At 34.3% G+C, this 23,512-nt stretch overlaps 1 protein-coding gene across 24 annotated transcripts in view; it reads right to left on the reverse strand.

Annotated features, from left to right (window-relative positions):
* Positions 1–23,512, reverse strand: part of VPS13B (vacuolar protein sorting 13 homolog B) — an 806,276-nt gene that overhangs the window by 426,274 nt on the left and 356,490 nt on the right. For all 24 annotated transcript variants that reach the window (XR_009490398.1, XM_059874347.1, XM_059874354.1 and 21 more), the window contains 2 exons: positions 21,956–22,083; positions 9,505–9,739 (listed from right to left, as the gene is read on the reverse strand). Coding sequence is in view for 23 of the 24 variants with exons in the window: in XM_059874347.1 (XP_059730330.1) it covers positions 9,505–9,739; positions 21,956–22,083 (363 nt within the window). In the remaining variant the exon portion in view is untranslated. The remainder of the gene's footprint in view (positions 1–9,504; positions 9,740–21,955; positions 22,084–23,512) is intronic.

Below are 23,512 nucleotides of genomic sequence, written 5' to 3' on the forward strand. Positions count from 1 at the left end.
CATCACCATCTTTCAGAATAAGTGGAAATTACAATAATCAAACTATGATATTTAAAAAAAAACTATATTGTAACAATACATATGAACCACTGAGGTGACCAGAATTACACAGAAAAATAGCTCTCATGTTTTCCATTTTCATATCAGTTTTTATTAAAACTCACTAAATCCAACAACAGCAGAGTTTTAATTTATAAATGATCTCAATATTCCAAGTCTGTCAAAATATTTTAATAAAGTCACAGGCAACTCCTTCAAAGAAGGAAACACAAACTTCTGCTAGGCACAGGGTAGAAACCCATCTGCTCAGAGGTGTGAGCTGGATGTAGCAAATTACATCTGCAAGCCTCACTGCAAATGCTCTCTAATGAAACCCAAGATGTTGATTTTGACCCAAACACCCTACACAGATTGGATCTGGCTATATTAGCAATCATCTCTCCCTTCCACGGCAATTGAAATCAGATGACACATTTCAACAAACAGTTGCACATTCTAAACTTTAGAAGTCTAAGTTCAGTATAGAAGAAGGCTCAGATCTATATAATGAGAACCCTTTTGCTCATTCTATTGATCATCTTTTGGTGTAATGCTAAAGGATTTTTTTTTCATTATGTTCATATGATCATTATGTTTGCACGATCTACTCTATAATTAATGACTAGAACACTGTATTTTGAATCTAAACACTAGTTTCAAAAATAAAATTTTTAACAGAAATTTAGCACTCCAGAATGATAACCAAGGAACACCAAAGACAAAGAGGAAGAGAAAAATAACTTTGCAGGAGCTACAAGTTAAAAAAAAAAAAAAAAGATTAAGAAATAAAATTTCTTCTTAATGAAGAACTTATAAAGACCCTGGTCTTCATAATCATTAGTCAAATGGTGATGAAATATCAAAATTTTAACTAAATATCCAAAGTTGCTTTCTATAGTGGGATATAGGCAATGAATCAGTGTTTCATTTTTGCTTAAATTACCCTGATTTGGTTTCTGTTGTTTACAACCAAAGAATATCACGGTATACGTAAACTTCATTCTCAAATATTTTTTAAAAGATACTATAAATTTGTCCTAATAGTTTTTCACTTTCCATTTAGTCCTTAGGGCACTATCACCTGACTTGCATTAACACTAGTCCTCTGAAAGTATGATGGTAAGAGAAACCAATCACCCAAAACTGTCAAATTCCTTTCACATCTTTTAATCCTCATCTTGGGATACCCCGGTGGCTCAGGAGGTAAAGAATCTACCTGCAATTTGGGAGACCTGGTTCCATCCCTGGGTTGGGAAGATCCCCTGGAGAAAGACATGGCAACCCACTCCAGTATTCTTGCCTGGAGAATTCCGGTCTTCTTTTTCCTTTTCAGTCAACATTACTGTTCTCCCCTTTTTCTATATGGATTATACATTTCTCTCTATATAAGTGACTTCAGGTGATGACATCTTTTTTCATCATTTTCCCTGCTATCACATTATATATCTCTAACAATGATTCCTCTTTTGAGCTCCAGACCTAAATATGCAATGGCTTATTAGATACATTTACTTGAATGTCCCACAAACACTTCACAGTATGCACCAAGCTAAATTCATCATTCCCATCTTTCACATCCAAAACTAAATGTTTTTATTTATTATCATAACATTAACCATATAAACTTCTACATAGATATCCAGGCTAGGAACTATGGAGTCATTCTACATATTTACTTCTCTTTCACTATCTATAACTAATACAGTCACAAAGTTGAGCCAACTTTTTGTTAATCTCAATTATGTCTCTCTTCTTTCCCATTTTATCCATTCCTACCACCACCATTCTGGTTTAAATAGTCATGTTTTTATACAACTATCATAGCTAGCTGCAATATCTAATCTCCTTGCCCCCAGTTTTCTTATCTTTCCCTGTGCCATGTCCCCCAGACCCCCACCAAATCCACTGACTACATTTATCAAAAAACAGTTCAGTTCAGTTCAGTCGCTCAGTCGTGTCCGACTCTTTCCGATCCCATGAATCGCAGCACGTCAGGCCTCCATGTCCATCACCAACTCCCAGAGTTCACTCAGACTCACGTCCATCGAGTCAATGATGCCATCCAGCCATCTCATCCTCTGTTGTCCCCTTCTCCTCCTGACCCCAATCCCTCCCAGCATCAGAGTCTTTTCCAGTGAGTCAACTCCTCGCATGAGGTGGTCAAAGTACTGGAGTTTCAGCTTTAGCATCATCCCTTCCAATTAAACAAAAATGCTGTGCTCAGTTGCTCAGATGTGTCCAACTCTTTGTGACCCCTCCATGGGCTGTAGCCTGCCAGGCTCCTCTGTCCATGGGGATTCTCCAGGCAAGAATACCAGAGTGGGCTGCCATGCCCTTCTCCAGGGGTTCTTCCTGACCCAGGGATCGAACCCAGGTCTCCCTCATTGCAGGCGGATACTTCACTGTCTGAGCCACCAGGGAAGCCAAAACAAAAATGAACATGAAACAACAGTAACAGAGGAAGAGACTAGAAAGGAGTATATTTGGAGGGTGGTATATAGATTTAGACACATTCCGTATGTGGTTGAACATGAATGACTGAAAATATTTATCTACATTCTGAAACCAGGAAATCGACAGTGAAAGAGAAAAATAGCATTATAAATCAAAATGAGGATGAGAACAGAAGACAAAACAGCAGATGTGTAACATCGATTTTTTTTTAAATTATAAATATAGCAAGTGACTGATGCACAGAGAAATAAACTATAAAGGTTCAATCTGATTCATGACATCCATCATTCAACAGGTTCTAATACTCAAATATGTTGGGAAAAAGACAATGCAGAGTGACACTGAAACCAGAACTGGTTGAAAACTGAAAATGAACAGACCTCCGGATTCTTTCTCCATCTATGCACAGATACAAAGATACAAAGTAAAGTACTCTTTACACATATGCATCAAAGGGTTCTATGCAAATATTTTTACAAACAACTTTTAAAATGAAAAAAAACATATTTGTGGTATTTCATAAGAAGTTAGTATCTATAATTTTCTAATATCTGAAAAAGTTTTAAATATCTTGAAATAATCTCCTTTCTTCAGGGTAGGGTAGGCCAATGCAATAACCAGGTGGTTAAAAAATTGTTTCTACTTTAGGTTTCCATGGTGATTATGTAGTCACTCTGTAGTCTCCTAGGGAGTATGAAAAATAGACTTTAGAAGTTTCTATTTGATTCTAGTTCTCTCCATCTGGTAAATGATTTTTTTTAAGTTGAAAATAAACTAAGATTCTAGAAAAAAGAATCACAGAATATAATAACATCAAATGCTTTAAAAAGGGAGATTTCTGTAGTTCTTAACTCATTCATAATATATTGGAAAAACAAGATAAGAATAAAACAATTTATCAAATAAAAAGGACAAACAGTTGAAGTTGGCAGGAGTGTTATAGAAAGAAGGATTTTAAATGAGTATTGAAGAGATACCAAATAATACAGTAGTGCATATATATTACTCCTTTCATAAAATCCATTGCGGGGGGGGGGGGGCAGCTATAATATTGTCATAACATCTTTAAATTACTGGGGGATTCTACTTCCAGAAACAATGGCAGATTTAGTGCCCTGAATGACTTTTACACTAAAAACAAATGAAAATCAATGTATTTATAAAATGTTACTATGCCACACATACCACGATTAAAACTCACATCTGTTAACATAAACACACACAAGTACACACACTCCATAAAATCATTAATAAGCTTCTCCCAATAGTAAACATTATTAAGGCCAGGGAATAGAAGAAACCAGAAATTAAGAGATAAGCAAAACAAATAGCCTGAGGCATTTCTAAACAGGTAAAATTTGAACACTCTCCTGTTCACACTAAGGCAGATAAAGACAAAGCCTTAGACCAATTTGCAGTGTAGAACTTAACAGGACACAAGGCTTCCGTGCAATTCACTACGATAATAACCTTAGGGTAGGTGAAGGTGAAGTCGCTCAGTCGTATCCGACTCTCTGTGATCCCGTGGACTGTAGCCTACCAGGCTTCTCTGTCCATGGGATTCTCCAGGCAAGAATACTGGAGTGGTTTACCATTTCCTTCTCCAGGGGATCTTCCTGACCCAGGGATTGAACCCGGGTCTCCCACATTGGAGGCAGACGCTTTAACCTCTGAGCCACCAGGGAAGTGTTAGGGTAAACCATAAATGAAACTGTCCCATTTTTCCCATTAATTTATGGTTTTAGGTATCAAGATATAGGTTAAATCTGAAGAAAAAGAGGCTCTAAGGGGACTACAGAAGATCATCAGTAATATTTTTGATCTTGATTTAGATGTAGGCAACATGAGTAGCTTTAGTATAAAATGTACCAAGCTGTGTACTAAAAATCGCACAATTTTGTATATGATACAGTTAAATTCTAGCTTATTAAAATTAAATGAACAACTTTAACAGCGTATCAGACACAACTTTAAAAAATTAATGAAATGAAGGATCAAAGAAATTACTGAGAATGCAGGTCATCAAGTCAAAGAGAAAAAACACAGAAGTATAAAGAAGATACAAGAATGATGCAGCCAAAAAAAGTGAAAAATTCTAAAATATATAAGAGAAAGAATAAGACACAGGTAATACGCAGGTCAGGAAGCAACAGATAGAACTGGACATGGAACAACAGACTGGTTCCAAATAGGAAAAGGAGTCCATCAAGCCTGTATATTGTCGCCCTGCTTATTTAACTTATATGCAGAGTACATCATGAGAAACGCTGGGCTGGAAGAAGCACCAGCTGGAATCAGGATTGCTGGGAGAAATATCAAGAACCTCAGATATGCAGATGACACCACCCTTATGGCAGAAAGTGAAGAGGAACTCAAAAGCCTCTTGATGAAAGTGAAAGTGGACAGTGAAAAAGTTGGCTTAAAGCTCAACATTCAGAAAACGAAGATCATGGCATCTGGTTCCCATCACTTCATGGGAAATAGATGGGAGAACAGTGGAAACAGTGTCAGACTTTATTTTTCTGGACTCCAAAATCACTACAGATGGTGACTGCAGCCATGAAATTAAAAGACGCTTACTCCTTAGAAGGAAAGTTATGATCAACCTAGATAGCATATTCAAAAGCAGAGACATTACTTTGCCAACAAAGGTCTGTCTAGTCAAGGCTATGGTTTTTCCAATGGTCATGTATGGATGTGAAAGTTGGACTGTGAAGAAAGCTGAGCACCGAAGAACTGATGCTTTTGAACTGTGGTGTTGGAGAAGACTCTTGAGAGTTCCTTGGACTGCAAGGAGATCCAACCAGTCCATTCTAAAGGAGATCAGTCCTGGGTGTTCTTTGGAAGGACTGATGCTGAAGCTGAAACTCCAATACTTTGGCCACTTCATGCGAAGAGTTGACTCATTGGAAAAGACTCTGATGCTGGGAGGGATTGGGGGCAGGAGGAAAAGGGGATAAGAGAGGATGAGATGGCTGGATGGCATCACCGACTCGATGGACAAGAGTTTGGGTGACCTCCGGGAGTTGGTGATGGACAGGGAAGCCTGGCGTGCTGCAATTCATGGGGTCACAAAGAGTCGGACACAACTGAGTAACTGAACTGAACTGAATATCTGAATAGATCATGCCAGAAAACTTGGAGAAATCTTTATGGCTTTTATAGACACCAATATAAAAACTTTAAAACACAAAGATTTAAAAAATTTTTAAAGTTGCCAGAAGGAAGGACAAAATATCTTCAAGGCAACATAAACTGCAAGTGAATCTCTCAATAGGACAATGAAAAGTACGAGTCAGCACAACAGTATCTTTAATTGGTGGTGGTTTAGTTGCTAAGTCGTGTTCAACTCTTGCAACCCCATGAACTGTAGCCCTCCAAGCTCCCCTGTCCATGGGATTCTCCTGGCAAGAATACTGGAGTGGGTTGCCATTTCCTTCTCCAGGAAATCTTTCTGACCGAGGAATCGAACACAGGTCTCCTGCATTGCAGGCAGATTCTTTACCAACTGAGCTACAAGGAAAGCCTCTGTATCTTTAATAGGCCGGACTAAAATAATAAGAAATTACATACCTAGCAATAAATCTGGATATATAAATTATGTATCTAGTGAAATTAAAAAATATTCAAACAAAATTCACTTTGATAACCACATATCATCACAAAAAGGCAAATGGAAAATGATCTGCCATAGGACAGAGGACTGAATTATAAGAAGGCATGTCTAGAAAGGCACTAGTTCAAGAGTCAGCAAACATGGCCCAAGACCAAATCTGACTATCAGATTTTATAAATAAAGCTTCACAGATACACAGTCATTGACTTATTGTCTATGGCTGTTTCTGCATGCCAAAAGAGGGTTCAGAAGTGGCAAAAAGACCAAGAAATGGATAAAATTGAAAACATTCACTATCTGACTCTTGATTCCCTGGTGGCTCAGACAGTAAAGAACCTGCCTGCAATGCAGAAAGCCCAGGTTCAATCCGTGGATGGGGAAAATGCCCCAGAGAATAGAATGGATATCCACTCCAGTATTCTTGCCTGGAGAATTCCATGAACAGAGGAGACTGGGTGGTTAGAGTCCATGGTTGCAGAGAGTTGCAGGGTTGCAGAGGGTGGGACACAACTGAGCGACTAACACTTTTCTGCACTAAGTAAGTGTTCCAAACCCTGTCCTGATTATATACTCACAATAAATACAAGCAATTATTCTTTAAATGATGGCCTATTAATCCAGATAGGATGAATGAATTCAAGTATTTTCAGACCTGTGTGTGTTCAGAAGCACAGTAAATAGCTTGTTTTAATGCATAATTTAATACACTAAATATGCAAGTTAAGATTTCTAGACCTAGAGTTGACTTTAATCAAAAAGTGCTAATTTCTAATATAAAAAAGAAAAAGAATAGTTAAGGGATAATTTCCAAAACAGCAGGGGATAAATGAATTACAATTAACATATATAACAGTATAAAGGAAACATTTTTATTTACATAATTAAATTCAAACAATTAAGATAATGAAAAGACTGGGAGGATGGGAGAGAATATTTGCAAGTTACATATTTATTAAAGGTCTGATATCAGAATATATAAAGAACTCTTATTATAACTCAACAATAAAGAGAAAAATAACTAAAAAGTAGGCAAAGAATTTGAATATAAGAAGAAAATACAAAACAAGATCTACAATGGCCAATAAGCACATGAAAAGATGCTCAACATCATCAGACATTAGGGAAATGAAAATCAAAACCACGAGATAACACTTCATAGCAACTGGTATGGCTGGAAACAAGACAGTAACAATACCACAATAATAAGTGGTGACACAGATACGGATAAATTAATGTTGTGCATCAACTGTACTTCAGTATAAAAAATTAGAACCTCCATTCTCTGATGTGGGATTGCAAAAGGGAACAGACATTTTGATAAATAGTCCATCAGTTTCAAAGATAAGGACAGAGTTACCAAATGACCCAACAATTCTACTATATGCATCTAAAAGAAATGATGCTGAAGCTGAGGCTCCAATACTTTGGCCACCTGATGCGAAGAACTGACTCATTGGAAAAGACCCTGATGCTGGGAAAGAATGAACGCAGGAGGAGAAGGGGTGACAGAGAGAGACATTTGGATGCCATCACGGACTCGATGGACATGAGTTTGAGCAAGCTCCGGGAGCTGGTGATGGAAAGGGAAGCATGGCATGCTGCAGTCCATGGGGATGCAAACAGTTGGACACAACTTAGCAACTGAATTGAATGGAATTGAATAGAAATTAAAACATATGTCCATGTGAAAAGTGTACAAGAATGATCATAGCAGCATTATTTATAATCACTAAAAAGTAGAAACAACACAAATGTCCATCAAATAATGAATAAATGTGGTATATTCATAAAATGAATTTTTATTCAGCTATAAAAAGGAATGAAGACATACATACTACAACATGAATCAACCTTGAAATTTATGGTAAGTGAAAGAAGCCAGTCAGAAGAGAACACAAGCTTTTTCATTCCAATCATGAAATGTCTAAAACAAGCAAATTCATAGAAAGACAGTTCCTAGGGGACTTGCGGGATGGAGCAGAGGACTAAGTGCTAATGATGTACCAATTATTTTTACAGTGATAAAACTATGCTAATATTAGATGCTGATGTTGCATAAAAACTAAATACACTAAAAATCATCTAATTATATACTTTAAAAGGAGGAATTTTACAATATGTGAAATTTTAGCAATGAGTTGTAACAAAAATCAAGATACAAATCAATTTTTAAAAAATCATTCCAGAGTTATTTTTCTTTTTAAGAGGAAGCACTCCCCAGCTCACTTTATGAAGCTAGCATACCCTTAATAGGACACATAACACCTATTGTGATAATAAGGAATTTCCTGTAACCAAAAATGAATAGCAAATAACAGCTATGCCCAATATGCTAGAGAAAGAATCAAGACAAAGAGCACTTCACAAGAACTCTTAAGTTCCTTCTAAGTACTAGAATTCTATGATTTTATGATAATAGTATTCATGTCATTAAGTACCAACTCTAATTTCTGGATAAAATCATGCTTACATAAACCTAACAAAATTAGATTTCAATGGAAATCACAACAGAGAAAGGGAGACAGAAATCAACATTAAGTCAAAGTAAAAAAAATTGAAGACTTCACTAACTTTTCAATAACAATATGTGTGGTAATCTGAACGATGTCCGGATTTAGACACTTACATCCTAATAATATGAACAAGGTGTTGACCTATTTAGCACTGTCAAAAATCTGAGGCTTGTTATTAAAATATAGATTCACACTACTGACTTTGTGACTCAAAACTTTTCCAGGTTCACATAGTTTGAAATGAATGCATCCAAGTTCAAAGGGTATGAACCTGCAACTGAAAACACTGCAACATCAGAAATCCAGTATTTATTAAAGAAAGAGCCTTGGTTCCAATCCTCACACAATTATCTACTTTATTTAAATAAATGAGTAATCTAGAAATATATCAAGCTTGATATAAATGGTGTAAACAATAAACACATAGACAATTTCTGTGTTTATGATACATCTATTTGTAAGTCAAGTGGCTTAAGTTAAAATAAACCTACTTATAATTCTTACTTCAGCTTAATGCAAACATCTGAAAACAACTTTCTTCTCAAGTTAATTTTATTTGTGCTTAGCATTTCAGTGATTATACTATATACCATATAATCTTTGGCAGATAGTCTCTGTCTATATATATATGTATGTTGTCTTCATCTATATATAATAAAAGGTGTGGCTATCAATAAACAGCATCACTTAGTTCATTTACTTTATACATCTGTCTTTTCAGAACTACTTTGTAGATCACTTAGTTCATTTCCATTAAGTTCTTCCAATGAGAAGACTGATTTAGAGATGCACTGGCATAATTAAAAAAAAAAAAAAAAACAGTAAAACTGAAAGTATCAGTATAAAATATAACCATAGGAAGACTTTAAAATAAAAATGTACCTTCTTCAAGGATGGGTCGTGGGATGACAAACGGAATCTCCTGGAGAGGGTCCATATACTTGTGGCCAGCACTAACAATCTTTATTTGAGGCAAACAGAGGGCAAGCGTTCCTGGCATGCTCGTTTGTCCATGGTACCAACTTCTTACTGTTCCAGGAATGTCACCAGATACAATTGTACTAGGAGAAGGCAAACTATCATTTGGGATAAACACACAACAAGACTGTACTTCAAGCTAGAAAAGAAAAACAGAATCAAAATATTTGGATCAGATTAAGTTTGAGAATAAACAAATCTCAATCACCTAATATCTTTACCAGAATACACAGGCAAGCCCAAAAAAGAAAATGTCCCATACTTATGTCTTCATCAGTTGATTTTACTAAAGAATACGACAAACACTGGAAAAGGTATTGTTTCTTGCTATAAATTTGATCAAAAGAGCACAATGACATGAAATGAAAACATAGCTGCCTTTCCACAGTTCTTTCCAAGAAACATGATTGAGTTAGAAAATGTGCTGGCAAAAAAAGGTGAGAAAATCCTACTTTTTTTGCAGTTCATTACATTTTGTTAACACCAGCTAAGGGGTTAGAGCTGACTAGCATTTTGCTGCTCTTACTTTAAAAAATAAAAAAACCACAAACATCTATTTCTATGTGAATTTGTCCCTTTGTCTTTCATTTTACAGATAGAAATTTAAGAAAAAATACTTTAAATGCTCAGATTATATCTCTAGATAAACATTAAAGGAGAACACGTTAGTAACATAGTAATGAAGAAAATTCAGGAGACTTAAAAATCAGAGCACTATTCCTTACTTTTATCATATGTTGATTTATTACCTAAATTGTGATTTCATGTGAAATTTTTATGCTTCCTTATCCCCAGTGTACTTACTTAGGTTGCCAGCCCCTAACAGAGTTAAAGTAAGACTAAGCAAGACCAAATAAAAAACTGAATACATCATGAGTACTTAATTCAAAAGGTATGCTTAAGTTAAAGCCTATTAGTCTAAGCTGACTTTATTACAAGGTAATATTCTGTACCTGGCTAGTAAACTGCCCCAACGGTGTAGCATACTTGAATTATTTTTAATAAAATACAAAATATAACCTGCTAATTTTCTATAAAATAATTGGCATACAAAGCTATTACCTGAACGTATTATCTAATAAAAACTAAACTTTGTTTGCTTGATAAATGTTTGGATAGTCTAGCAACTTAAAATAACAAAGAGACCATATTTTACAAAAGATAACTAAGACTACAGTCATAGATGTACTCCTGGGGTTAATATATTTCTTAGTGAGAGCATGGTATGTAACAGGTCTGAATTCCTTGATATGATAAATAATTTGCCAGTCTTATAAGTGCACTTACTCATTTTCCCTTCAGTATTTCTGTGCATGGATAAACCAATGAATTCAGTGAAGAAAAATGTAAGTAAAAATTTACAAAAATAAGTACACTGGTTCATACAGTATGAAAATTTTTAGTTCTAGAATTTAATCTTGTAGATTACATGATTTTAAAATGTATATGTTAAGTAGTTCATCACTGACTTAAGATCACATTTCTAACTTCTGAAACAGAAGTGTATATTGTCTCAAATATGTTACATTTTGTTTCAAACATGTAACATAATTCATTAGTGATGCTAAAGTGAACAAGTTAGAGTGGCACACTGACAGCATATTCTCCTACATTAACTATGGTTATAAGCTCAAATAATGACGGGTCATTTATTTAACATTTTATTGTAGATACTGATGCTATGTTGACAAATGCTTTCAACAATGTGAGGTAATTAGTTTAATATGTCACTGTATACAAATTTATACATAGATGTCTTGAGAAACAAATTTAAATTGTGCCAAAATTTCCATAATCACAATATATTCTAAGTTTCTACTAATTCAGATATAAATTATTTAATCAAATCAAAACAACCTGAGCAATGCATATAAAACCAACAGTATATTAATCTGATACACATAACAACATTAAAAAATAAGCTTTCTAAAAAATGATACATGTTGTGGGGATTCTTTTAATGATAAGAACTAAAACATATAATCCAAATTGCTCAAACTTGTTATAATGTTACATCTATTATATATACTAAAGCTAACACATAAATCTTTTTACACTTTTAAAATAACTGTTAAACTGTATGTCTAAAATTTTGGTTTTAATGTAAAATGTTGAGTGATTTATGTAAGTGAATATAAATCTGCAGCAGTAAATTTTGCATTAATGTAAGGATCTGACAATCCAAGGGAAAGAAAATGAAGTAATCTGCCAGTAAGAAGTCCTCAAACCGGGGGTCAGATCATGTTCATGGAAACCATCTGGTTGGGACCCTCTGAGCCACACCAAACACAAATGATCTTTTAAAAAAAATATCCTATTCATTAATGCATCACAGCTGCACTGAGTGTTACTTCATTTTTCCATGGCAACATCCTTTCTGTTTCAAGGATCTTATTTCAGTTTTGGTAGCAACATGTTCTTTCGCCAATATTGAACACATTCATGTGTTAAAGTGAAGGGATTATTACAAATTCTTGAAGTAGAACCACCTCTATTTTGATTCCTATTAGGTCAAGGGCTACATAGCTAAGTATCACATCCTGAGGATAAACCACTAAAGTAGAAATTATTTGGTATTATTTCAATAAGTGAAATGATTATCATGCAATTTTTCTGAAGGTCCAAGTTCTATTTTTTCCTGAAATTTCAAGTGCTGCTTAAAAAGATATATGACATTGTGTACTCCCTATCCTCTATAAGTACAGTTTGGTAACCTTTGATTTTTCTAATGTATGCACTCTACAACTGTGATCACAACTCAGTTAAAAAGAAGAAACTAAGACGGGCTTCATTTATGCATTAACATAATAAGCATTTTAATTAGCAAACTGTCCATCATATAGACTAACTTTATATAAATGCTTTACAATGTTATACCATATTTTCTGCTCTTTAAAACAATGCTCCTATTTCCCAAATGTTTTCCTTTCTTCAAAACTTAAAAATCTAGTGATAATTGTATTCAGAAAATTTATATAGAATAAAATGTTCTCTGAATGAATGTATTTACTCCTCAGGACACAGTTTCAAATAAAAAATAAGAATGAAGAAACAATGCAGTTTGTATTTTCATTCACTTTTTCTTTCTTTTATTCATGCATTCTTTAACAGTCACCATTTACTGAGCTTGAAGTCAGGACTATAGAGAAAGGACACAGTTCCAGCATTTAAAACTAGTAATAGCCTTACATAATTTTCACTAGAGCACACAATCTATACTGTCAGACACTGTGCCTATTCTGTTCACGCTACAGTCTCAGTACACAGTACTGCACCTAGTATGAAAGAGGTACTAAGTAACTGTTAAAGAAGGGAACACAATTATTTTTATTAGCACTAGATAATGATGTTAATTAAAATAGTTGTTTAATACATGTTGTTCATCATTTCATTTCACAGAAACCTAGTAGAGTGATTAATAAAAATGACTTGTCAGCCAGATGGGTTCAACTCTAGCTGTGGAACCTTTGACAAGCTATTTAATCTTTTCATGACTTCAGCTTCCTCATCTGTATATGGGGGGAAAATCAGCTTTGAAATAAAGGTTAACATATTAACTGTCACCAAAATGTTTGCTAAATAAAGTCAATGAACATACACTAAGTATCTACTATATGCCAGATCTATATATTAATTCTCAAGGATTTGTAAAAGACGTTCACAATCCTTCTATTTTAAAATGCTATTGGCTTATGGTTTAGCTATTTATGCATATAGAGACTACCAAAATAAGTAGTATTATATTTGCACTATGAAACATAAATAAACTATTGCCCAAACCGTTTCCTATTCTATAAATTCACAATACATTATGAAACTATTTGGAATATCCTATTTATTTAGTACAAATTTAAATATACACAGTTCAGGACATTAGCTAAAAACCTTGAAAGTGCACCTTGGTTATCTTCTTTTCCACAGTGAAATGTTATAAATCTCCATACTTTTCTCATAAATACTTGTCAAGGGAAGACAAGAAAAAAATTCCTAGACTGTAATAAGGATTTCCTCTTTCTAACAAACTATCATGCAACTGATGTTACTTTCTCAATGTCTATAAATAAAACTATAGCCTTCTATGCAAAATTTTAAGCATTAAATGTAGTTGATTACTTTTAACATTAATGTGACTGACAACTGATATGTCTAATATCTACTCTTATTTAATCCTGCAAATAAGCCAGGAAGTTCACTGGACTTGAGAGCGTTAGGTGTATCATGTAACATGATTACTACATCTCTTCTTATACATATATAACTTTCTGGGAGGAAAAAAAATTCAATTGTTCTAGCTTATCTGACTTTCACACTCATACCAAAATCTCACAGAATGTGGGAAGTTGTCTCCTAAAAGGAATAAAACATTATTAGCAAAAGAAGGAGCTCAGGATCTTTCAAATGGAAAATAAACTGTCCATGACATTATGCTGTCCATTGTCAGAAACTAGCCAAAACACCCAGGAAATGCCATAGGACAGCAACACAATCTTCAATGTAAAAGTCAAGGAGACTGACTTTGGCAAACACAAGAGTAATGTTCTCCTTTATTAGTGAATCCTAGGCCAGAGTACTTCTATTTTGTCAACCGCATGCCATTGCCAATTATGTCGTTCTGGAACAAAAACGTAATAGACAGAAACTTTGCTGGTGAGTGAACAGAGGAAAACTACAAAAACAATGAGTTTATGCTAATCTATCTTGAAAAGGCCCTCCAATCCAAGTTCATTTTAAAAACTGTTCAAGACTACATTTAGTACTATAAAACAATCGAATTATTATGAAGCATGAAATTCTTTTTCCCATTGAAAAATAAATAGGTTATCATAAATACTGTTGATGTCTTAATGCAACATACATCTTTCTAAAATAATAAAGTACATGAACTTAGCAAATACCAACTTTGGCTCCAAAATCAACTTTCCAGAAACTCTGATTCCAAGCACATTTACTTGTTCAAACTTCCATTAAAAGAATAATCCTTTGATGACTTTAAGTTATGGTGTTTTGTTTAATCTGATGACAACTTCAGGGTTTTCTTTTTTATATTTGGCTCATAAAATGTCTTGGAGAGTGGACACAACTCTTTTAAAAACTCAGTTTTAGGGCCTAGATTTTGATCATTGAATCAGAATCTAGTTTTATTCTCAAGTTTTTCAGAATATACAAACAGTTGAAAATGTCTAAGTATATGGTATGTATAAGACTGGACTGGGACTAGGAGTGAGGTAAGAAAGGTGCCTTGATCATTTTCAAAATAATTTATACAAACGTAAATCATTTAGTACTCCTTTAATTAAATGTTAATTTATACACAAAAAGCTTAGTCAACAAGGAAGATCAGACTAAACTACACTTAAACATGGTTAAGAAGGTAAATGTTATATGTGTACTTAGCCAAAATTAAAAACAACGAAAGAAATATCTTTACTTGTAACTAATCCAGAATGACATACCAGATTAAGTTTATTGTTTGTAAAGCTAATGAAGGCACTACATCATTACAAAACAAGCCAAAGAACTAAAAGAATCATATAAGAACATGAGAATCGTGCATACCTTAAATATTACTTAATTTAACCATTTCATATTGCAAATATGCCAAGTAAAGCCCATAGCAAACATTAAGAATCTGACACTGTTGACAATGGCTCCTTGAACTCTTTGACCTTTCCTCCAACATTTCTGATCTTTCGTTTAGGGTTTTCTTTAAGGAGACATTCTCTTCTACCGACTACTTTAGAAATGGTATTCACTTGGCCCATTGCTCTTTCAACTTAACATACTTTTTTGAATTCTCCTAGTTTTAACCATCTGTAGATGATTTCTAAAATTATATTTATATGGTGCATCTCTTCCTTAAACTCAATTATGAATATTCAGTGTAAGAGATAACTGGGTATCTCATACACATTTCAAATACACATGTAAAGTCAAACTCTCAATTTGCCACTAACCCTGAAAGGATGCTGCTCCTATCATATGATTGCATCACTATCTACCCAAACCAGAACCTGGAACACCAACTAGATTCCCTCCTTTTATTCTCCAAATGCATAAGTCACTGGTTCCTGGTGATTTTTACCTTAAGTCTCTCAGGGTTTGCTGTCTAACTTTTCTTATTGCCTAGTGTTTTGAAACCATTGTTCAATATAATTCGCCCATTTCTTTTTTGGTTGTTTGAAGTAGCAAAATAAATCCAGTTCCCGTATCTTCATCCCGGGAAGAGGAGTCTGTTTTCCAGAATATCTTACGTTGTGGAGCATGCATGTATCTACTTTCTGTCATTCAGATGCCCAGTCTTGGATGACGCTTTTCGACCCCATGGACTGCAGCATACCAGGCCTCCCTTTCCCTCACCATCTCCTGAAACTCACCCAAGTTCATGTCTGTGTATCTACTTAATGGCTTACAAATATTATAAAGATTTCTTACACTTGGAATTTTACCTGGAAGATCTTCTTAGAGCCATCAAATAATCAGGTAACCCTAATACTATCTTTCTTAGCCCCCATTACAGTAACTTCTCAAAATGGGATCAAAAAAAGGATATACTAAACTAGTCCACTTTTCTATAGTATCTGAATCGCTAGAAATGAACTACTCTTTGTGAAACCATTGCTGCCCTGTCCATGGAATTCTCCAGGCAAGAATACTGGAGTGGGTTGCCATTCCCTTCTCCAGGGGATCTTCCCAACCCAGGGATGAACCCGGGTCTCCTGCATTGCAGGCAGACTCTTTACTCTTGGGGTCACCAGAGAAGCCACCAGTTTTCTAGTGGAATGGATAAGAGAGAATGAGGTTATTTTTAATACAATTACTTACATCATCATGAAATAATATTTAGGACCAAATTAAACTTCAAACAGCTATACATTTTTTATCACTATTATAATCTGGAGAATGCTATTATGTCATCTAATTCTAAAGATCAATAAATATTAATCTGAGATAGTATCCAAATTCATCACAAACCTGGCAGAGCCTGCCCTAGAAATCCTTTCAATAGATGACATTTACCCTGATAACTCCACTTCTCTTTTGGATGGCAAGAGTTTTATTAGGGATCTATCTAAGAGACACTCCCCACAAGATGCTTCAATACAATGGATATTTGTCTTTTTCCTGCTAGACCAAGAGAACTACTATATTTCTTTTGTCTACTCAGGATCTACCATAATATATAATAAAATTGAGTGCTGAATATGATAATGAATGAAAGAATAATAAATGGAGGGAAACAGAACACTCCATAATGTATTACTAAGCAGCTAGATGTTTAAAAAATAAACAAACAAGTTTATACTGGGGTACTAAAATGTTAACATGCCTCTGAATGTTAAATAAATACTTATGTGCAACAGGAAATTTTTAGAAATACAATGTTTATCAGAAACTATGTATGTACTTTTTTAAACTATGTACTTTTTTTCTCAAAAAGTAAAGGAGGACATATTAAAGAGCAATAGGGCCTTGGAACTAATCCTCAAATTATAGTACACATCTTCATCAACTCTAGTGCCATTTCTGAAAAAAGTACAAAGTACCTAATTTTAAAAAGAAACCTGCTGCAGTCCCACTACATTAAACTTTTATTTCTATACAAACATACTGCATATGTGTATTTCATACATGTGAAATGATTACGATACAAGCTTATTTTGGTATCAAAGCATTTTCACTAGAATAGAGAAGGAAAACTGAGCAAAAAAAAAACAAAGGAGTTGTGTTGCCCGGAAAAGAAAGTTGTAGTTAGGTGTCAAAACGGAAGAAATTTTTTGTATTAGGATAGACATCAAAAGTTAAGAGAAGTTAGTATCAAAATGAGAAATTAATATTAAAGTTAAACAAAATCCCATATTTTTGGAAATTAAGTGTCCATTTTTAAGTGACGGGTGTACCTAAGAAGGCATAACAAGGAGAATTAGAAACTATGTCATAATAGAAATGAAAAGAGAATTTACCAGAATTTGTTGTGTGCAGCTGAAGTTGCTTGATGCAATTAAATACAATATGGAGTTTTGAAATAAGGTATAAAAACAAATAAAAGGGACACCAGCACAAAATTTTATGAAATTTTAATAAAATATGTACTTTACTTAATAATACTGCATCTTTCTTCTCTGTAATCACCCTATGTGTTTTTCTCAGTCTAACTTTACTGAGGGTTTCAATGGCTAAGTCAAAGATCTCTCGGTAAATGTCAAATTGCACTAGAAAATATAAACGTTATTTAAAAATATGTTTGTATTGATTTCTAACATTATCTGATAGTGATAAGAGAACAGACTCTATATAATTTAAAAACCTTTAGAGTACAAAATTTTTGCACTTTGTTTTATGCCCCTGGATATGTTTTCAGTGTCTCCTAATTTACAGTCTATGGGAACTTGAATAGAATTTAAATCTTACTATGGTGTTAAAATTATATAAATCTTAATTATTTTGAATTGTATCACAGTGCTTTTCAGGTCTACTATGTCCTTCTACTTCTCTGAATATTCGTCCTATTAATTTTTGACAGTTTGATATTGAAATTCCATATAAAGTCTTAATTTATCTACTAAAAAATTGTAATTTATAGTGGAACTATATGTAATCTTGCTCTGTATTTTTCCAAGTCTCCTATAAATGTGTTCTTATACTTTCATTATTAAAAAAAAAATTAAAAACAAGAAGAAAAATATTAAGAGATGGCCTTGAAAACCTATTATACACTGAGTCTCAGAAAAGAAACTAAGAAAACATACCTTTCCAACCAGTTTTTAGTCCCAGTTTAATGAAATCAAAACACAACTAACTCCTGAGTACAAATGACTTAAGGTACAGTGCTAAAGAAAAACATGATATGAAAGATAAAATGCTAGAGATCTAATAATATTAGGATTATTCCTTTTTTACATGAAGTATTATTTGCATCATACTATAATTTAGAACCTCAGATGGAACTATAATTAAATAAGTTCACAGTTATTTATAAAATTATAGTAGAAATATGTGTGCTCAAATTAGTTACTCATCTTAACTTACTAATCACTTCAGTATTTATATTTATTGACTACCACACAATAAACTGTGGAAAATTCTTAAAGAGATGGGAGTAACAGACCACCTTAACTGTCTTCTGAGAAACCTGTATGCAGGCCAAGAAGCAATAGGTAGAATCGGATGTGGAACCACAGACTCATTCAAAAATTAGGTACGGAGTAACCTGCTTATTTAACTTATATACAGAGTACATGCGAATGCCAGGCTGGAATCAAGATTCCTGGGAGAAGTATGAATAACCTCGATATGCAGATGATACCACCTAATAGCAGATAGTGAAGAGGATCTTAAGAGCCTTTTGATGGAGGTGAAAGAGGAGAGTAAAAAAGCTGGATTAAAACTCAACATTCAAAAAACTAAGATTACGGCATCTGGTCCCATTACTTCAGGGCAAACAGACAGAGAAAAAGTGGAAACAGTAACAGATTTTATTTTCTTGGGCTCCAAAATCAGTCGATGGTGACTGCAGACACAAAATTAAACGATGCTTACTCTCTGGAAGAAAAGCTATGACAAACCTAGACAGCATATTAAAAAGCAGAGACATCACTTTGCTAACAAAGGTCCACAGTAATCAAAACTATGTTTTTTCCCAGTAGTCAGTCACGTACAGATGCGAGAGTTGGACCATAAAGAAGGCTGAATGCCGAAAAACTGATGCTTTGGAATTCTGGTGCTAAAGACTCTTAACAGTCCTTTAGACAGCAAGAAGATCAAACCAGTCAATCCTAAAGAAACTCAACCCTGAATGTTCACTGGAAGGACTGATGCTGAAGCTGAAGTCCCAATACTTTGGCCACCTGACGCAAAGAGCCGACTCACTGGAAAAGACCCTAATGGGAAAGATTAAAGGCAAGAGGAGGAGGGTAAGACAGAGGATGCAGTGGTGGATGGCATCACTGACTCAACGGACATGAGTTTGAGCAAACTCCAAGAGACAGTGAAAGACAGGGAAGCCTGGCATGCTGCAGTCCCTGGAGTCACAAAGAGTTGTATACAATTTAGCAAAACAACAACAAAATATACCATAGACTACTCTTTTCAGAAGATTACAAAATAACACATAAAAAGATGATGGGTATTACTCATCAGGGAAAAAAGCATATATTTCATAGGTCATTTAAATAGTAGAAATAATGTGTTAAATCAATCAGTAAAATTAGAGGAGCACAGAACGGTTAGTAAGGCATTAAACAGAAACAGAAGAAATAAAAAACTTTATTTTCTTGTGACCACAGACCAGAGTAAGCTAAGAATACAGACTGAGGTTGAACAACTTCAGAAAAAAATTAATAAAACTGAGATACAACTGCCCAGGTATCACCCTTATTCCCATCAGCAATGTATCTCCCCTGAGATTAAAGATTTTATTGTAAGAAAAGCTACATATAGTTAAGTGAATAAATACAGTCATCAGAAGCAAAACCACACCTACTCTAGCTTGCTCTATCATGTGTCATAGTTAAATATTAATACAAGGACTGGGTGATACACAATGAAAGAGAACCTAAGGATACAGTCTTTTACTATAGACTAAAGAAAGTAACATTGACTATAAATATTCAGCAACATCTTAGGAGTACTGTCTATTTTCTGCTTCTATAATCAATCTCAATCAATGTAAGTGAAGTCTCTCAGTCGTGTCCGACTCTTTGCAACCCCATGGACTGTAGTCTACCAGGCTTCTCCATCCATGGGATTTTCCAGGCAAGAATATTGGAGCGGGTAGCCATTTCCTTCTCCAGGAGATCTTTCCAGCCCAGAGACTGAAACCCAGTCTCCCACATTGTAGGCAGATGCTTTACCATCTGAGCCACCAGGGAAGTCAATGTAAAGACACTGAATATTTCCTGCATTCACGGAATCTCACCTTCCTGTCTCATCTGATGCCACCAATGCATCAGAGGATAGTAGAGAGGAATATAACTAAGTCAACAAAATGAGTTACTAGGATAATATTAATAGCATAAGGCCTCAGGCTGGCAGAGACTGTAGGACACAGCTGAACCTGTGGACAAAGTCATTTTTCCTTTAAGCTGAGAGTTAAAACAATAACAAAGAATCACAAAACATACTTTCTCTCTCCCCCTCTTCTCTTAATTTTATGTAAGTATCATACTCAAAAAAGAGGCTGTAATAGATTGCCAAAGTCACCGGATCTTGTATTAAACAGTACTTTAAATACAGTAGACCCGAACAGCACTGATCCCTTGCAGCAGAAAATCCATATATAACTTTACAGTCTACCCTTTGTATTCACTGTTCTGAATCCACGGGTTTAAGCAACCATAGATCAAGAAGAACTGAGGTATCCAAAAAAAAAAAAAAATTCACGTATAAATGGACCTAGACTATTCAAACCCATGTTATTCAAGGGTCACCATGGGAATTAATCATATTCACATACTGATACCAGACTTTGGATATGTTTTAGATGTTATTTCTAAAAAGTGATTTTAAAAGTTTTCATTATACTTATCAAACTGAATTATAGCTAGGCATAGATGTTTGGATCACTTTTCTACACAGCATAACAAATTACGACAAACCTAGCAGCTAAGAACAGCACATATGTATTATCTTGCACTTTATGGGGGTGAAGCATCCTGGTATAATTTTGCAGATCATCGACCTTACTCTTTGTTTTTCATAAGGTGAGAGCAATATTCTTCTGCAATTTTCAACATCTTGAATAGAAGTAGAAGCTCCCAATACTTAGATATTACTGTCTGGTACACATAAAATTCTATAAAGATGCCTCTGTTATCAGTCTGTCATATCTTATCTCAAGGAAAAAAGTCTATATGAAAACTTAAAAATGGTTGCAGCACGCTTACCCAGTTTCTATTAAATGGAGATAAGCATTTAATTGTGTATTTCCATTGTTAAAACATGATCTGGAAGATGTGTAATTCAGTAAGATTAAATTGTGTATATTTAAAAGTGAAAAGTGATAAAATTTAGTAACAATAGTTATAATTAATATTTTCATATTTAATATGTACTCAGGTAGGAAAAATAATTAGGTAATCATTTTAATTTAAGCTTTTATTTCAGCACTGAAATAGGTATGCTATTGGTATATTGACCATTATTGCATAATTTTGTAACTCTATCAGGAACAGCATATGCATTTCTTATCATTTTGTTATTAATCTGCAAAGAGCACCAATAATTTTCATTTAAATTGTGAAAGTGAGGTTGTATATGTGAGTGTCACCAATGAGAAAATTTTTATTGATCTTAAAAACACTGAAAATTAAAAGGCAACAGAGAAATTAAACCATGGTATTTCTAACTTTCATTTTACCTGCAGTGTTAGACTCTTAACCGCATTCCATACTACTCCAATGAACTCTTTCATTCTTTCTTCAGGACTTCTACAGCCTTCAGTTATGGTCAGCACGGCTTTAACAGGAACTGACAATGGTCTGGATTCTAAGAATAAGAACAGGTAGGATAATTTAATAGAAATGTACCATGTAGTTTCACATAAATATACAGAAAATATTTCTACTATTACTTCTTCCCTTGTTTAAAATTTTAAAATATATGAGATTATAAAATATATTAGATCATATTAACTGAAAGAATTATTTATTTTTACAATTACTCCAAATCAAAAAAAACAATCTGTTAATAGTCAAGAGAGTGAAGATGACTCTTTTTCAGAGACTGATGACTGGGATGTCGGTTTATGGAGTAACAGTAATGCTCTATTTTTTGAATACATGGATGTGTTTACATTGTGTAAATTTACTTAATTATAACCTAACAATCCATGAATTTCTCAGTATGAAGTTAAAACATAAATAAAAATGTTACTGAAAAAGAAAACTGAACTTCCTTCACCCAGAATTAATAGAAAATGTGTCTTCCCAAATGTGAATTTTCCTGAGAATAAAAGCTTACTCATAGTATCTCTCTACTTAAAACACTGGTTTTGATAGTAAACAAAAGAAGCACTCGGCTTCCTCGGTGGCTCAGACAGTAAAGAACCTGACTGCAATGCAGGAGACCCAGGTTTGATCCCTGGGTTGGGAAGATTCCCTGGAGAAGGGATGGCTACCCTAATACAGTATTCTTGTCTGGAGAATTCCATGGAGAGAGCAGCCTGAAGGGCTATAGTCCATGGGGTCACAAAGATTTGGACATGACTGAACTGACACTTTCATTTTCACTTTCAAAAGAACTGATCACATAAAAACCAGGTAATGTTACAAGAATTTTCTTTGTCTAAAATGAAGAACTTAGAGAAATTCAATAATTTTTATAATGAAAATTTCAGAAATCAAAGAATAATTTATAACAATATATGTGGACATATATATATGTTACATTTTAGATGGAGAAGCTCTATACAGTCAACAAAAACAAGACAGGAGCTGATTGTGGCTCAGATCATGAACTCCTGATTACCAAATTCAAACTTAAATTGAAGAAAGTAGGGAAAACCACTAGACCATTCAGGTATGACCTAAATCAAATCCCTTATGATTATACAGTGGAAGTGAGAAATAGATTGAAGGGCCTAGATCTGATAGATAGAGTGCCTGATGAACTATGAAATGAGGTTCGTGACATTGTACAGGAGACAGGGATCAAGACCATCCTCATGGAAAAGAAATTCAAAAAAGCAAAATGGCTGTCTGTGGAGGCCTTACAAATAGCTATGAAAAGAAGAGAAGCGAAAAGCAAAGGAGAAGAGGAAAGATGTAAGGATCTGAATGCAGAGTTCCAAAGAATAGCAAGAAGAGATAAGAAAGCCTTCCTCAGCGATCAATGCAAAGAAATAAAGGAAAACAACAGAATGGGAAAGACTAGAGATCTCTTCAAGAAATCAGAGATACCAAGGGGACATTTCATG

This window comes from Bos taurus, chromosome 14 (genome assembly GCF_002263795.3).
Source record: "Bos taurus isolate L1 Dominette 01449 registration number 42190680 breed Hereford chromosome 14, ARS-UCD2.0, whole genome shotgun sequence".
NCBI classification, from domain to species: domain Eukaryota; kingdom Metazoa; phylum Chordata; class Mammalia; order Artiodactyla; family Bovidae; genus Bos; species Bos taurus.